At 49.7% G+C, this 17525-nt stretch overlaps 1 protein-coding gene across 1 annotated transcript in view; it reads left to right on the forward strand.

Moving 5' to 3' along the window:
* YPEL2 (yippee like 2) overlaps positions 1–13093 on the forward strand; it is a 40086-nt gene extending 26993 nt beyond the window's left edge. Inside the window, exons 3-5 of the mRNA XM_054166213.1 lie at positions 5358–5401; positions 7053–7161; positions 8836–13093. Of these exons, the coding sequence (XP_054022188.1) occupies positions 5358–5401; positions 7053–7161; positions 8836–8925 (243 nt within the window). The 3' untranslated portion in view covers positions 8926–13093. The remainder of the gene's footprint in view (positions 1–5357; positions 5402–7052; positions 7162–8835) is intronic.
* Positions 13094–17525: the final 4432 nt, after the last annotated feature.

The following is a 17525-nucleotide window of genomic DNA, read 5'->3' on the forward strand; positions in this document are numbered from 1 at the left end:
TCTGCTGCTGCCATTCCGCATTGCCTAGGACGTGCTGGCTGCCACTGATCCCCAGCAGTGGCTCTGGGCCCTGCTCCTGTTGGCATCCTTGCAGGGAGAGTTACTGGGAGCTTTCAAGAGGGTGGTGTGGAGGGGCATGCTCTGTTCCTTTCTCCTCTTGTACCTCTTTGGGACCAGTTACCTTTTCATTTTGGCTTTATTGGTTTCTTCAGAGGCTGCCAGCTGGCCATAGGTAAGTGAGGGTTTTCTCTGCTGCAGTCTGCAGAGAACAAGCAGCAGTAGGGAGCCATTTAGTCCTGGCAACTGCTTCCCATTTTTCCAGATGATTCCAGCCAGCTCTTTCTGTGTTTAGCCTATTGTTGAATGCTGTCACAGAGACTTGGGGTATTAATCCTGTCATCTGTTCAGTGTGTGGAACTGCTGAGTAGGCTGTGCAGTGAATGAGGAGCTGTAGGTACTGGGGAAGAGGGCTATGGTGCGTGGGTGTGTTTGGAGCACGTTCAGAATTCATGCCTCTCCCTGCCTCTACTGACTGAAAGGAAGAATTTCCTTCTGTGTCTCCAGTGGTCACCAGTAATGGGAATTTGCAAGTGCAGAGATCTGATGGTGGTGGGAAGGCAGGTGGAAGGTGGAGCAGGCTGGAGTGACGGAGGAGTTCAGCTCTTCTCCGCATGTGTGCCGGTGCTGTGCTGGGGCAGGCTCTGGAGCAGTCACGCATCTCGCTCAGAGCGGAGAGTGGCAGATTCAGGACTTGAGGTTGAGGCCAGGATATAACACATGGACTAAACCAAGATGACAGCTCCCAAGGTCATGGGTGTTAAATCTATAAAGATTCAGCTTCAAGTTTTGCAGTCTGGGTCCAACTCCAGTGAGCAGAATGTGTCTGCCCCAAAGGAGCTGGCACTTCTCGGATGCTGGCTGCGCATTGGGCTTCCTTCTGCAGCAGAATTGGTTTAACAGCCTCTGTGAAACCCAAACTCCCCATCCTGCAGACTGTCTCTCACCAGAGCTGCAGTTCTGCACTGTGCTCCTTTGCCAGCAAATTTCATTTGAGCACTTCCTACCCTGAACAACTTGTGTCTGCCCCCATACTGTGACTATTAAGTAGTCTCTGTGATTGCCCTCTTAAACTGGATCCGTGATGTGGTGCAAGGAGAAAAAGCTATTCCCCTCAAGCCCACCCACCCCCACAAAGTGTTTGGTTTTGAAACTAATGATTTCACAGATCTAATTTGGAATCAGCACAGCTGAGGGGGCCATAATGAGTGTCTGTAAATTGGGTGATAGGAACTTCTTCAACCAGAGCAGCTGCCAAAGGCATCTTAACGTGGAGCTTCTGCTGTAAGGAGAGACAGCTTGGCAGGCAGAGGATCTGCAGCCAACGAGCTGACTCCAGGCTTGTGGTTTCCCACCTGGGTACTCAAATCAGCACTCTTTAGGCCCTGCAGCTTTCAGATGGCTCCATGCTGAGTGGAGCACCCAGGAGCAAGGGAAGGTCTTTGAAGGTGAGTCGTCAGGAGGAGAGAGCCCATCTCAGAAGCCTGTAGCGTTTTTCAGAGGGCTGAGGGAGGATGGGAAGGGAGAGTTTTGTTGCTGGCATGTACAGCTGTGTTTCCAGCCAGACATTGAGCCTTAGCAGTGCAGAGAAAAATGTGTGCTTGGGCTTTCAGTGGGAAAAAAACAACAACAGAATATCCTTCCCATTTCTTTTAGCTGGAAAGTGGTGCCAGGAGCTGTTGTTTCAGGGAGTAGGAAGGCTGGATTTACAAGCGTACGTGAGAGATACACCTTTGTGTATCAAGAACATCCACACAGAGCATTTGCCTGCTGTGAGAAGTAGGTCTGACTGGCACTGCTCAGTGCAAAGCAGGTGTGGTTGTGGAACTCTCTTTGTGGTGTTCTTAAAACAGCAAAGAGCAGGTGTCTGTGTATAAATGTACCTGTTCTTTCTGATTTCATACCATCCGTCGCCACCTGTGCCCATTTTTCTGGAGTGCCAGGAGGAAGGAACATCTCCAGAAAGTGCTGAGACTACAACACCCAGTTGAAACCTGCCCATGCTGCCTTTATAAAGGTACAGTCAGCTTAGTATTGCAGGGAGCAAAGACACAGAATCTCAGAATGCTTGGAGTTGGGAGGGACCTCCAGAGATGATTAAATCCAACCCCGCTGTCAAAGCAGAATCACCAGGAACATATCCAGAAAGGTCATGAAAGTCTCTACAGAAGAAGAGTCCACAGCTTTCTGGGCAGCCTGTTCCAGTGCTCCACCACCCTCCCAGTAAAGAAGTTTCTCCTCATAGTTGAGGTGGAACCTCCTGTGTTCCAGCTTGTACCTCTTCTTCTTTGTCCTTCTTGGGCACCACCAAGAAGAGCCTGGCACCTTCCTCTTGGCACCCACCCCTCAGATATTTATAGACATTGATAAGATCCTCTCTCAGTCTTCCCTTCTCAAGACACTGGTGAGCTTGAGGTGGTTGCCAGACTTCTCTCACTTCTTTTTGCATGATTTGCCAAACCCTTGGCTAGCTGGAGGGTGGGTATTGGGACAGGCAGCAGCACTGGAAGCAGAGCAGTGGTGTGCTGAAGAGTTCTGCTTGGGCAAGGGAGACATTCATGTGATTTTTTTGCCATTAAATACCCTAAGGCACTGGCTAGAGCTGGCAGGAAGGGCACCTCTGCAGGGGTGCTGCTGTCCCCTGGGAGTGAGCTGGAATGGTGTCCAGTAAGCCCCAAACACAAAGCTGCTGGGTTTGGGTTTGTTGTTTGCTAAGCACAGGCCTTGGGACAGCAGTAACGGAAAATCCTATTTCTGTCCCAATAAAAACTTTGCTCCCATGGTTGTTGTTATTGGCAAACTTAGTCACTTTGGTGTTTATGGAAAAGCATTTGCTGGGCAGGACTGGGTGGTTAGCAAGCTGCATCTGCTTTCATTTTGTGCTGATGGCATGCATGTTGCTGTGAGACCTTCTGTTTCGTGCCCCATCCGCAGTCCATCCCTGCAGGCTGGTGTGCCTCTTCTGCAGCACGGACAGCCAGTGCCCCTGCTGTGTGCTGGAGCAAGGTAGAGCACTGCCTGGGGCTGGCTTGGACTCTTCTTTCTGGCCTGGGGGGCGTCAGCTTTGTGTTCCTCCTTTACCACCCAGGATGCTGAAACAATGCAGTATGCAGTTTTGTAGCGGCTGGGCCAGACCTAGTTGGCATGTGGGGTATCAGCCAGCTGACAGGAACAATAATAAGGAACTTGAGTGCTGCAGAAGGATTAAAAGAAGCCTCTCTAATAAATACAATTACACAAACATGCTTGAGCCATGTGTCCTTTTTAATTTCCTCCCAAGAAAAGAGGCATTCCTCAGGGCACTGCTTTTGTCTGACTGAAAGAGTGCCTCAGGCATCCTCTCTGTATCCAGAGTGGCTCTTCTGTGCCCTGGCTGGCAACTAATATTGGGCTTCAGATTCCTCTGAAGAACAGTTATTCCTCCAGGACCCAGGCAATCTTTTTGCCAGGCAGTGACATTATAGCTGGCAGAGCCCTTTCTGCCATCCAGACCTCACAGGCAGCTTTCACTGCTGGCTGTGGCTCCCTGCCTGCATGCCCCATGGCATTGTGATTGCCCACAGAGGTGCCTCTGCTCGGTGCTAAGGAGCCCTTTCCACGGCTTCTTGCAAGTGGGGGTCTTCCAATGGGCCTTCACCACTTGGAGAGTACCTTGGCACCAAGAAGGGCCCCAGGCTAAGCATGGTGACAGGCTGTACTCCTCTCTTGTCAGGGCACTTTTCATCACACCTTTAATGTGTTTTGTTCTCTCCTGCTGGTGAGTGAATTTTTCATCTCTGCCTCTCACATGAACAGGACTCATGATGGAGAGAGTATCTTGCAGGCTCTCCCAGAGCTGCTTGCTGTTCCTCTAGGCAGCAAGTATTTCCCCAAGAAATACTCACTGGAGCTGAGTTCCCCAGCTCTGGGAATGTGAAGCAACTTCCCCAGCACAGAGGAGGCAGATAGTTTGTGCAGATGTATGTGTAGCTGTAAGAAACAGGGTCCAGATCCATCTGCAGCCTTGCTGCTTCTCAGGCATAGCTGTGAAGGCAAAACCTTGAGTGCTCCTTTTTTTTTCTGTCTAAACTCTGCCTCCCCCATTTCAAGAGCATTTACTCTGAAGTCATTGCTCATCTGTAGATGCCATTAAATATTCTGAGGTTCCTGGTAAGGTGCAAGGGAAAGGATTAAATGGTCCAGAAAAGCTGCTCTTTGGCTTTCCCAGCTCCTTGCCCCTCAGTGCATAAATCCTCAGAGGTATTTCATAAGGTAAGTTGTGTACAGAGAGCAGCTGCACTCCTGCTCATGAGCACCCAATGTTTAATTCAGTGTGTGCTTGTCATTAAAAATGCAGGTGGCACCTGCTGCATGAGCCAGCTCCTGTGAGCATGGCACTGGCATGGGGCAGTGTTACAGACTTGGCACAAATGGAGGTCTCTTGGCTTCCTGGAGTATCTTGCTGGGTTGGCATTGCCCCTGTCCCTTCAAAACATTGCTTTTTCATGGTGGTGCTTTAAGATCCCAAGGAAACATGGGGCAGGGAGGATGTGTTGTGCCTGCTGATTATCTGGTGTGGTTTCCTGTGCTGTGGTTCTCTCTTGTCCACATTCATCTCTGTCTAGTTGTATCTCATCCTATGTTTAGATCCAGTCCTGAAGATCTCCCTGGAATGTTAAGGCTTGCAGACACCTCAGCAAGGCTGAGGTCTTCTGTAAAGTCACTGGAGTAGAGGTTGTGTTTGTGTACACAGCACCTTGCACAAATAGGTCCTGGTCTCTCTCTTTGGCTCAGCATCCACCTGTGCAGTCTTCCTAAGGGGAATTCACGTGCCCTGGGAAGCCTCCATGAGCACCAGACCTTTGGAAAAGAGATTCAGATCAATACTTGGCAGCAAGGCTGCATTAGGTAAGGTCAAGGCAGTAGTGCTGAAATACATGAACAGAGCTGAAAGGGTGAAAATGGTTGTTGCTGGGATGTAAGAGAGAAAACAACTCTTGAAAAATGCATTGGGCTTTCAGGGCCCTGGCAGTGCTGGTGACAGCAGGTGAAGTTCCCAGTGGGCTGCCAGTGCACCTTGTGAAAGGGGCAGGTGTCAGACCTGGAGGCAGCTGTCCCCTTCCCATCTGCAGGACGAGACCTCTGCTCTTCAGTGCTCATCTCCTCCTGACACTCTGCTCTGAGGGCTGGAGCCATGTGCATTTCTCAGGCCCTGGCTAGCAGCTGCTGCAGTAATCACCACTGCAGTCCTGGAGGGCAGGTCCTGCTTTACCCTTGTTTCTCTCAACCAGCCAACTGAACTTTGTTTTCTTGCCTTGCAGTCCTTCCAAGGAAGCCAAGGACGAGCATACCTCTTCAATTCAGTGTGAGTATAACCTCATACATGTCACCTCTGCATCTCCTAGGAGGAGATTCAAGAAACCCTCATGAAGAGGAGAGCAAAAGGCTAGGCTGCCTTTAGAAAACCTCAGCCTAAGCCTTGGGAGCTAGCTAGAAATGACTGGAGGAGAAAGAGGCAGGACACAGCACTGACTCCTGTTTGAGTGTACCTTGAGGTTTCAGATAATCAGCTGGGAAAAGGGGTTTGTGTCAGGGGTTGAGAAGTAAGAGCTAATGGGTGAGTTGTTCTCTCTGAGAATGTAGCTGGACCAGAGAGAGCTTTGTGAGCGTAGGGAATGAATGGGATCTCAATGCAGCCTGGCTGTGCAGAGCTAGCCTGGGAGTGAAGCAGCATTTTCCCAGCAGCCCTGCCGGGATGTCTGTCAAGCAGAACTGCTGATTCCAGTTCCATTTGGGAAAGTGAAAGTGCCATTTTATCAATTTGAAAATGAAAATCTTTCTCAAATGCCTAATTAGTGCAATTTACTGGAATGTCATTAATCTTCTGTCCCAAGCTTCATAGTCAAATCAAATTCCTCTTTTTACCTTTTTCATTCTGTTCTGCAACTGCAAAGAGAGCTTTGCTTTGAGCACAGCTGTGGTGCTCAGAGGATCACAGGATGTTAGGGGTTGGAAGGGATCTTTGGGTCCAACCCCCCTGCCAGAGCAGGACCATAGAATCTAGTGCAGTTCACACAGGAGCACATCCAGACAGGGCTTGAAAGTATCCAGAGAAGGAGACACCACAGCCTTTCTGGGGAGCCTGTTCCAGTGCTCTGTGACCCTCACAGTAAAGAAGTTCTTCTTCATGTTGAGGTGGAACCTCCTGTGCTGAAGTTTCTGTCTGTTGCCCCTTGTCCTGTCACAGGGCACAAGTGAGCAGAGGCTGTCTCTGTCCCTTGTTGGATGATAGGTTGGACTTGATGATCTCAAAGGTCTCTTCCAACCTGGTCTATTTGATTCAATTCGATTTGATTCCATTCTATTCCATCCTATTCCTATTTCCATTCTATCCTATCCTATCCTATCCTATTCTGTCTCCTATCCTATCCTATCCTATCCTATCCTATCCTATCCTATCCTATCCTATCCTATCCTATCCTATCCTATCCTATCCCTATTCTAGTCTATCCCTATCCTATCCTATCCTATCCTATCCTATCCTATCCTATCCTATCCTATCCTATCCTATCCCTATTCTAGTCTATCCCTATTCTAGTCTACCCCTATCCTATCCTATCCCATTCTATTCCTATTCCTATTCCTATTCTACTCCTTCCTGACACCCAGCCCTCAGATATTTATAAAGATTTATTTAATCCCTTCTCAGTCTTCTCTACTCCAGACTAACCATCCCCAGGGCTCTCAGCCTTTCCTCATAAGGCAGTGTTCCAGTCCCTTAATCATCCCTGTAGCCCTCCACTGGACACTGTAGCCCTCCATTGGACTCTCTTGAGTAGATCCCTGGGGAGCCCAGGTGAGTTCTCACTAGGGCAGAGCAGAGGGTGAGGAGAACCTCCCTCGGTGTCCGGAACGCGCTGTCTTTTTCCAGCACTGCAGTAAAATTGCTGTCAGCTTGGTTGCAGGCTCTTGCTGTGGGCAGACACTAACAGGGAGCATCTCTGCTTTCTCCCCAGAGTGAATGTGGGTTGTGGCCCTGCAGAGGAGCGAGTGTTGCTAACAGGATTACATGCGGTTGCAGATATTTACTGTGAAAACTGCAAAACCACGCTGGGTTGGAAATATGTGAGTAGCACTAGCACTTGGGGGGTGATTTGGGGGGGGAGGGGGGTGTTGTTTTTTTGTTTGGGTTTTGTTGGAGTGGAGTTTATTGGTTGGTTGAGGGGGGGGGTTGTTTGTTTTGTGGGTTTTTTTCTTGTTCATTTGGTTTTGGTCGTTTGGTTTGGTTTGGGTTTGGGTTGGGTTGTTGTTTTTTCCCTGTGGGCATCTTTGCTCCAGCCTTTTCTGCTGGGCTCTGTGTGGTAACATGGTCTGGACCCATTCACTTGGGAACCAGAAATGCAGGTTCTGGGCTGCAGCCACATCTTTTTCTTTGGGTTTTTTTTCTGCCCCCCTTCCTTCCTGCATTTCCATTTTCCCCTCCTGCCTTGTGTGTGTTGCATTCATTCAGGGCAGGAGCTCTCTGTGACTAACGTATGGTTGTTTTTCCCCACTAAGAATAGACACTGTGGGCCTGGGTTTGGTGGGTGCCCCTCAGTGATACTTAATATAAATGAGGATAACTGCAGTCAGCCTTGTGATTCACACTGTCTTTTTTGGGTTTTTTTCCCCCCCTAGATGATGTCAGAGTAATAGGATGATCCATATATTGTTAATCCTGTGGCCTTCCCACTGGAAATGCTGTTGGACATGAGTTTATCTGTTTGCTGTCTCTTGCTCTTCATAAATTCAATTACCTTCAAATAAAGGCTTATGCTACATCCTGGTTTCTGCTTCAGGAGGCACTCAGCGTCCTTGTTTGTCAGAAGGTTTTGGCCAGTGTCTAAACCAAACCTCCGCTGGCTCTGTGGCCTCTGGACAGAAATAGTCTTTAATAAATCAGTTGAAAGGCTATAAAAAGTTAAAGCATCAAAAATGGATGCAGTAGGAATTCATGCAGAAACACAGCATGGGGCTCACACTGGAGAAGGACATTGAGTGCTTAAATTGAGTTGATTGTAAAGCAAAGCACAAAATTTTGTAAACAAGCCTCTCCAGCAAGAGAATGAACATCCTTTGAGGTGCATCACGTGCAAAGAGCACACCTGAGCAGAGCTGAGCTGCTTTGGAGGATGCAGCCTCAATACACAGGAGTCCCTTCTGCTTAGGGGTCCCATAGATTCCCTTTCTCCTTCAGTTCTGCAGTGCTAAAGCACCACAAGTTTCTGTAGCTGCAAGCACACATCTGGGCAGGGTGGATTCTTCTCCTCCCTCAGTGCCCCCTTGCTCCAATTCCACAGAAGTTTACCAGAATCATGTCCGTGCTCTTACAGCATCTTTCATCAGATGGCCTCTGCATCCTTAACAAACATCAGTGCTTTCTCAGACCACCCTAGAGAGAAGTGGGTTTTCCCACCAGTGATTCCTGCAGCATAGTTGAAGGAGCAGCTGCTGTTGGCCTGCAGAAAGCTTCATGCTCGTGTGGTGCCAGTCATTCTTGTTTTATTCCAGCCTCTAAAGACAGCTAAAGGAAGGATTCAGGATTCTTCCACCATGGTTTTCCTGAAAGCCAACAGGAGAATCTGCACTCAGAAGACAGCTGAAAGAAAGATTCAGGATTCTTCCAACACAGTTTTCCTGAAAGCCCACAGGAGAACCTGCACCCTGACTGCTGTGCTCTGTAGGCAAGGCTAAGACTGGTACCAGCATTCCTTTAGATGCCATCTTGATCTGATTGTTACTCCTCCTTTCTTTCCACAGGAACACGCTTTTGAAAGCAGCCAGAAGTATAAAGAAGGCAAATACATCATTGAACTAGCTCACATGATCAAGGATAATGGCTGGGATTGAATGGGAAGAGCCCAGCCCTAGCAGCGTGTACGAGAATGCCATCCAACCGAACATTATATCCAAGAGTGAGAGAGTGACTGAACGCTTGGTTCCATGCATTTAGAGGCTCTGCAATTTGGGAGCATCTTCACACCCTTCTCCATCTTTATTGGTGACTGGCCTCTAAATTTCTGTCTCTCTGTCTCTTTGCTTTGTATCTGTTTGTGAGTTGCCCCTGGCTGCTTCTCTCTCTGTTCTGGCGTTGGCTAGGAGAATGCACCGAATGCCCGACAGCCGCTCCGCCGTGGCCAGTGTCCGAGTACAAACTGCTGGTGGCTTTGTGGTGGCATTTTACCAGAAGGTCTCTGTGCGGGAGGAAGACCTGAGTTTGGGGCAGGAGAAGGTGATCTAGGGGGTGGGGAGTGGGGAAGTCGTCAGAAGTTGAAACTGTACTTCTCCTTTAAGTCCTGGTTAACCAAGGCTTGAAACTATCTACTTGTCTGAATGGACAGAAAAATACCTCACGGCTGCGTTCTCTCCGAATCGTAAACCTGCTGCTCCAGCACTGGAGCTTCGGCCTCAGCTGGCTGAGCACAAGTCAGAACCAGTTCCCCCAGCAAGCTAATTGCAAATCTGTCTTTTGTTTGCCATTTATGAACTTCTTGTTGCAGGGGGGAAAGGACCTGAAGGCTGGAGAGATTCCTGGCCTCTCCTTTTTCTCGCTGTTTCAGGGTAGGCCAAATGTCCCAACAGAGCACAGCTGTGGGGAGCATCCTCCCAGCTGGAGAAACCAAATCCTGACTCTTGAGCCTTTCAGAGAGGAGGAGAAAACCACTTAAGGCACAAGGGAGCTGGAGCTGCAGCTTAGAAGATAAGACAGGTGGGGGGAAAAAAAGGCGTGTGCTAGGCAAGGAAGAGAGAATTACACAGAGGAGGATGGGGACAAACTTAGTAACACAGGGTACCCCTCGATTTCTCACCCCCCCTCCTTGGGGGTCTTTTAGCAAACCTTCATGAGTAGGAAAATGCTGTTACAGAATCTTTTTCTTGAATCCCAGGCCCCAGCCATCAGCTCTGCTCTTGGAGCCTGGCAGAGAAATGGGGAGAGGAGGGAGCAGAGGAGCCTGGCAGTTGTAGCAGTATTGCATAGGTGGATATTTCAAGCCATGAGGTATCCTCCCCGAAACCTTCCACCCTTTTCCCACTCCCAGAAGCCTGTTGCAGGCACAGGGGGAAAGGGAAAGAAAAGAAAAAGAAATTCAACATCTTCCCCATAGCCCTGAAACTGTCTATGCCTTGGAGTTTAAAGGGGAGGGGTAGATGTGGGCATCATAACTGCAAGGGGCAAGTCCCTCCCTTTTTAAGTTTTTTAAGTGGAATGACTGTGGACCTTCCCGAGGTGGTTGGTGGGGAAGGGGCATCGTGTGTGAGAGGAGAGCTGTGTTAGACATTAATGACAATGTGAAGTTTGCTCTGCAACAGTCCAGCCAGTATCTGGTGCATAACTCAAGTCTGTTTAACTGAATTAGTTTTATTTCTGAGTGAATTTTCTTTTTGTTTGTGGAAGTCTTTCAAGTAGGTTAATCCATTGGGGGAAATCTTTCTTAATCCAGAAGGAAAGAGTATTGTCCAGGGGGTTGTAACTCCTTACGAAACCCAAGCTTTGGAGCTGTAATCTGTTGTTGCTTGTCCCCACCCCTGAGAGACTCTCAGTGGATCAGGATGGAGGGCTGGTGCTGAGGAAGTTTCTGCTGTTAAATGAAGGAGATGTGAGCAGAGATGCTGCTTGTGGATCAGGGTGGAACTTATGTGTTGGGTCCTTGTGTTGAAACCCAAACCTGATGGCCCACCTAAACAAAGGCTGCTTTTTCTTTACAACCTTGGGGAGAGCAGTGAGATGGAGGCCGGCTGCAGCCCCTGCAGCAGATGGGGTTGGCTCAGTTTGTGATGAGCCTCTTAGGAGATGGCTTCTGCCTTCACCCTTTCTGCTGTGGCTGTGTAATAGTTGCTTCAGCTCTTGTTTCTGATTGCTTCCATCGCCCACTTTCCCTTCAGTGATAAAAACCTAGTGGAAATCAAAAACTCTGCAGTACCTGCTGTCTTGTTGACTCTGGCACTACTGACCTGGTCCCATTCTCCTGTCCTTTGGTTGGTGATCCGTGACAGGGTTTGACTAGTGGGAAGTCATTTGTGTCCTTTGGAGAGCTCCTCAGTCCCCCTCCCCCAGATGTTTAGCCTTTAGATGGGTGTGGTTGAAGCTGGGAGAAATAAGGGATGGCCCCAAATCCTTACTAAGAGGTTGAGGAAAAGAGCACAGAGGGGCTCATGGTTTTGTGTTGGTCTTCAGAATGATTGCCTGTGACAAAGCCATGCAAAGGAGGACTGTCTGGAGGACTGCTCTGAGAAATGAGATCAGCTGCTACAGAGCTACCAGATGTAAATATTTTTATCCATATATTTGGGACAAGAAAGGAGGATGATCCATCAGATCAGGCTGGTTTTAACTGTTCACAGGGGTTACTCTTCTAATGGCAACCAGACTGAGCTTGAACACGGCCAGATCTTAATCGGGTTTTAATTGGGTTTGTCCCATCAGCGCCCACAGATTTACACTTGATGAGAATCTGGCCTCAAGCCCTGCTTTGAAAAAAATAGATGTGCCTGTGAGTGTCCTCACCACCAGAGAATAATCTGTAGAGGGACTTTAGTACAGTGCACAGGGAGGTGAGTCGAAATGGGCTCGTGAGGCTCGCTGGCATTCACTCTCTGATGTGTGTCTCTGAAGTGCTTTCTAGTCCGCTGCCGACTCCTCCGTGACTTGATGTATCAAGACACAGCACAGTGTCAGGAGCTGCTGACCAGACAGGGTGACCAGATCTGTGTGCTAGTGGCTACCACAACCAGCACAGGCTAAACTGGTGACTGGTTCAGTGATATATTCAGAGCATAACCAAAGAACCTCACTGGCTGCATCCCTCCGGTCGGGTGAGCTGACCTCAGCCCATCCATCACCGGCTGGGGTGAGCAAGGTGGGACCATAACTTCCAAGCTGGAGATGTGGCCCATGGAAAGTGCCTCCTTGGGCAGGCAATGGCTGAATCCAGAGCACCAGGTGCTCGTGGTGCTGCTTTTTGTGGGTGACATCCTCAAGAAAACATGAACAGCAGCCAGCTTTGCTTCTTTTTCATGTGGCAGCCTCATCTGTAGCGAGCTGCATGCACCTGTGAGTTTACATCACCCTCATCTACCCCAAAGCTCAGAACCTGAGTAAGTTTGAAACTGTTTTGCTCTGGTGGATTAGCTGATGTGAAATCCTGATCCCTGTAATAAATATTCAGATGATAATATATACAAAGCAGAAACCCACCCCCCACAAACCCAACCAACCCACATTGTGAAGTATACTTTTGTAAATAATATTTAATTATTTTCTTTTTTAAATAATATATTTGGTGCTGTTTTCTCAGAGCCCCTCCCTGAGAGCACTTTTTTGTTGTTGCTGTTTATAAATGGTAACTGTTTCCTTCTGTGTTTGCTGGAGAATATGTTTAAAGGGAAACAAAAATCATAATATATGTTGTCCTCTGAAGTGGATCTGTTGCCCCTCTGGATGTGGCAGGAGAGAGGAGTCACTCCTGCTCCCATCTGGCAGAGTTGGTCTCTGGCACAGGTGGTGGCCAGGTTAGGGGTGTGGGCAGGTTCCCATGTGTGGGACAGGAGGTAGCACTCAGGGAGTGCTCTGGTGTCTGGAGTTCATGCTGGGAACACCTTCCCTCAGCGCTGGAGGTCCCACTGGCAGCCTGAGCCCTGTGTCAGCTCACAGCCCACAAAAGCTGGCGAGGCTCTGCCTGGGCACAGCTTTCCTGAGGAGATCTGGTCTGTAGGATCCAAGCCTGACATTCTCCCTTGCACCAGTAGTGGCTGGAGTGGAGCAGATGCTGAGACACAGAAAACAGGATTGAGTGTGAGCTGCACCCTCCGAACCGCTGCTGCCGGTTGCTCGGGGGCAGCAGGGGTGGAGATTCCTAACTAGTCATTGTTTTTAACCTAAAACACGAGTCTTTGGACATGGATCCTGGTTTTCTTTTGGAGTTTTGTTGTTTGTTTGTTTGTTTAAACCAGGCTGCTACATAATGAATCAGAGTAAAAAGTTTACCTCTCTGACAGTAAAGTTCATTTTATTTGTTTTTTTTTTTCCTTTCTGTCTTTCCCCTCTCCCCCTTTCCCCTCTCCCCCTTTTCCCCTCTCCCCCTTTTCCCCTCTCCCCCTTTCCCCTCTCCCCCTTTCCCCTCTCCCCCTTTCCCCTCTCCCCCTTTTCCCCTCTCCCCCTTTCCCCCTCTCCCCCTTTCCCCCTCTCCCCCTTTCCCCCTCTCCCCATTTCCCCCTCTCCCCCTTTCCCCCTCTCCCCCTTTCCCCCTCTCCCCCTTTCCCCCTCTCCCCCTTTCCCCCTCTCCCCCTTTTCCCCTCTCCCCCTTTTCCCCTCTCCCCCTTTTCCCCTCTCCCCCTTTTCCCACCCTCCCCCTTCTTTGTTTTTCATTTTTGGGTCTCTTGTTTATCCCAAAGTGGACCAACAGCACAAACCACTGGACTCTGTTTTGCTGAGCAAGGAGCTGTTTTCAGTGCTGAATTAACTGTTGCATGCTCTTCTAATTCCCTGGTTTTGGTGCCCACGATTTGAAACCATGCAGAAAAGGAGACAAAACCAACCCCAAACCCTGCAACTGAAATCTGTTGTTCTCGTGCTGATGAAGTGAGAGTTTTCTCTGTATGCATTTTTCTCTGTGAGAGTGTTGTTAATCAATCATTTCATTGCACTTCCTTCCTTCCTTTGGGAGGAGCACCACGTCCCGTGTGAACCAGTTCCTGGATGAAGAAGCGACGCCCAAAGGCCCTGCTGGGTCAAAAGCCCTCGAGCTCAGCTCAGTGGGAAGAAGCTCTCCACACCAGGTGAGAGGCCTGAGAAATGCAGTGCTCAGAAACAGTTAGGTTAGAGGGAGGTTTTGCAGAATCCTGTTTAAAGCCAGAGGAGGGGAAAGAAAACCATCTGGAATTGAGAAGAAAATCAAAGAGGAATGAACCTGTTGAAGTGGGAGCAGAATGGCCTTGTGTGAGGTACAAGCCCAGAGAAGCTGTTCTCAGAGTTACCAACTGTCTGTGTCCTTTGTTTTGTTTTCACAAGGAAGTGAAAATGCTTTCCCCACTGACAAAACAAAAGGAGAAATATTTCCAATACCAGCCTGTCTGTTGATGCTCTTGTGTTTACAAATTGTCTGTACTTTTGTTTCTCTTGATTTTATTTTGAGTCTTTTTTTTTATTATTATTTGTTGTTGGTTTTCTTTTTTTTTTCTTTTGTGGTGGTTGTTGTTTTTTTTTTTTTTGGCATATTCTTTCAGGTCATTTGCTTGAGTAATAAATGCAATTGTTTGTTTTCAAATAGTTGGGTTTCACCTTTTCATGTGTTTGTACCTTGTATATAGTTCCTTCAGTATTAGAGGGAGGTGAATTGTTTGTCATATTTACAATCTGTGTTGGTGCTCATTTGAGAAAATAAAATTTTCCAAGTACTAAAGCAGCTGCTGCTCCTCAGTTCTGTTCTGAGCTTCTCTGCTCTGTGTGAATGGACAGCCGCCTAAGCTGACTGACAGCCGCCTAAACATGAGCCAGCAGTGTGCCCAGGTGGCCAAGAAGGCCAACGGCATCCTGGCCTGCATCAAGAATGGTGTGGCCAGCGGGAGCAGGGAAGTCCTTGTGCCCTGTGCTCAGCACTGGTTAGGCCACACCTTGAGTGCTGTGTCCAGTTCTGGGGCCCTCACTTTAAGAAGGACATTGAGACACTTGAATGTCTCAGTGGCTGGGGAGAGGCCTTGAGCACAGCCCTACGAGGAGAGGCTGAGGGAGCTGGGGTTGCTTAGCCTGGAGAAGAGGAGGCTCAGGGGAGACCTCATTGCCCTCTACAACTACCTGAAGAGTGGTTGTAGCCAGGAAGGAGTTGGTCTCTTCTCTCAAGCAACCAGCACCAGAACAAGAGGACACAGTCTCAAGCTGCACCAGGGGAAGTTTAGGCTCAAGGTGAGGAGAAAGTTCTTCACTGAGAGAGTTGTTAGCCATTGGAATGGGCTGCCCAGGGAGGTGGTGGAGTCACCATCCCTGGAGGTGTTCAAGAGGGGATTGGACGTGGCACTTGGTGCCATGGTTTAGTCATGGGGTCTGTGGTGACAGCTTGGACTTGATGATCTTTGAGGTCTCTTCCAACCTTGGTGATTCTGTGATTCTGTGAAACTGGAGGCAGCCAAACTGAGTCTTTCAAGCAATGGTCCATTTAGCTTGAAAACAGTCAGGTTGTTCTCTTTTCTCCTGCTGGTCTGGAGCAGTCACCTGGTGTGTACTTGAACCATAGAATGGTTTGGATTGGAAGAGACCTTAAAGATCCAGTTCCAGCCCCTCTGCCATGGGCAGGGACACCTCCCACCACCCCAAGTTGCTCAAGGCCTCATCCAACCTGGCCTTGAGCATCCACAGCCTTCCTGAGCAGCCTGTTGCAGTTTTCAGACTCCCTCTGGAATTGCAGTGATTCTGGGGAGATCAAACTCTTGCTCATCAGCTTTGGCTCTGGAAGGAAAGGGGCCCACAGGGAGGGGGATCCTCTGATATTAGAATACAGAGCAACTCCTCTGACTAATGGAGGGAGCGTGGCTGTCTCAGATACACCCTGTGACAATTCAGGAGCCAGCTGCAGCCTGCCAGCCCTTGTCTGCCAGGGTTGCTACTCTGCTGCCAGGCGAGTGAGGGGCAGTGCTTCCAAATCCCAGTGCTTTCAGCTCCAAAATCCCTTTGAAAGCATGGCCATGTTGAAAGCAGTGCTTTAGTGGAGGTGGTTTGAGCTGAACTGGTGCAATCCCTCTTCATCCCACTGCCAAAGATAGCTGGGACCTGTCCCTGTGCCCTGTGCCAGTGCCCCGCAGTTCACCGTGCTGCTGCACGCCGGCTCAGCGCCCTTAATTCCCCACGTGTCTGAAAGAGCAACTTAACCCTCTTTGGAGAGGGCCTGGCTGTGCCAGCTGCTAAATGCCCTCAACTCAAAGTGTAGCTCAGGCCACAGCAAGAAAAGCTGCACCTGAGAGGTCAGGAGTGGGTAAGGAGCTGAGGGAGATGGCACTGTGAGCTCACATCCGTACGTGCCCGTGGCGTGGGAGAACAGGTTCAGCCATGGGACATTCCCTACGATTCATTGCTTGCCCAACAGCCTGGAGGTGATCTGAGCTCTTGGTTTCACCAAAACCTTCATTTGCCATGGCTGGCACCGTGCCGGGTGTGACGTGCTGGGTGTGTGCTCTGCAGCCTGCTGTGGCACCTGCGAGGGATGGGAGGGTGAGACGCACGCTGCCTCCGCCCTGCGCAGCAGGAAGGTCTGGGGGGTGATGACATCTCCAAAAAATGTGAGGCTGGTCCTTCTAGCACACCATGAGATGAGCACAGCTCCTCAGTGCTGTGCAGTCACTGGGCTTGTTCCTACAGTGCCCTGAAGCTGCCATGCTGGAATCATAGCATCACAGAATTGTTAGGGTTGGAAGGGACCTCAGGGCTCATCCAGTTCCAACCCCCCTGCCATGGGCAGGGACACCTCACACTACAGCAGGTTGCTCACAGCCACCTCCAGCCTGGCCTTAAAAACCTCCAGGGATGAGGCTTCTACCACCTCCCTGGGCAACCTGTGCCAGTGTCTCACCACCCTCATGGGGAAGAACTTCTTCCTAACATCCAATCTGAATCTCCCCACTTCTCCATTCCCCCCAGTCCTATCGCTCCCTGACATCCTAAAAAGTCCCTCCCCAGCTTTCTTGTAGCCCCCTTCAGCTACTGGAATGGCTGCTGCTGGGTCAATGAGAAAGCCCAAAGGACTCAATCCCGTTTTCCATCTGGTGTTGCCAAGACAATGTCTCCACTGGAAGGGAGCTACCCGAGAGCAGGTGTCCCGTGGCTGTAGGTGTGTGCACGAGAAGAGGGATTTGGTTTCCACCACAGTCAGCTGTTGCCAGCGGGGCAAGGACATGGGCAGAGTGGTCTAGTCCATGACCTCAGCACTGGTGCCATCCACCACACCTCATGCCTCAAGGTGCAGTAGGTAATGGTGGAGTCAAAGCCTAGCTTGGTCATCCTATCCCTGGGCCACCTGTGCCTGCTGCTGCCATAGCCCAAAGCAGCCAGTCATAGAGGGACCAGAGTCCAGCCCTTTTCATTGACTCTGATTCTGTGTCATTTAGAGAGCAAGACAAAAATATTTCTGTCTTGCTTCCTCACCTTTGAAGCAGAATCTGCTGCTGGGGTGGGAGGGTGCAGTCCTGAGCAGCATGGGCAGCAGAAATCCCAGGGGGGTAAGGGATGGGACTGGAGGATGTGGTGGCTGCTGCCTGCACCTCTCTGATGGCAGAGGAAGTCAAGGTGTAGCTCAGGCTGGGTTCTTATTGAGCAGCCGAGTTGTGTGCTGGCACCTCGCCAGCTTGGACGTGAGCTCTGCAAGGAAATTCCCTGCAGGAAAAAGTGTCCTGCTCAGTGTTTCCCATCCCGAGCATCCCAGTAAGAGCAGGAGGGACAGCTCAAGGGTATCTCTCAGCAACAGCTC

The sequence above is a fragment of the Dryobates pubescens genome, chromosome 13 (assembly GCF_014839835.1).
Source record: "Dryobates pubescens isolate bDryPub1 chromosome 13, bDryPub1.pri, whole genome shotgun sequence".
In the NCBI taxonomy this organism is placed as follows: Eukaryota; Metazoa; Chordata; class Aves; order Piciformes; family Picidae; genus Dryobates; species Dryobates pubescens.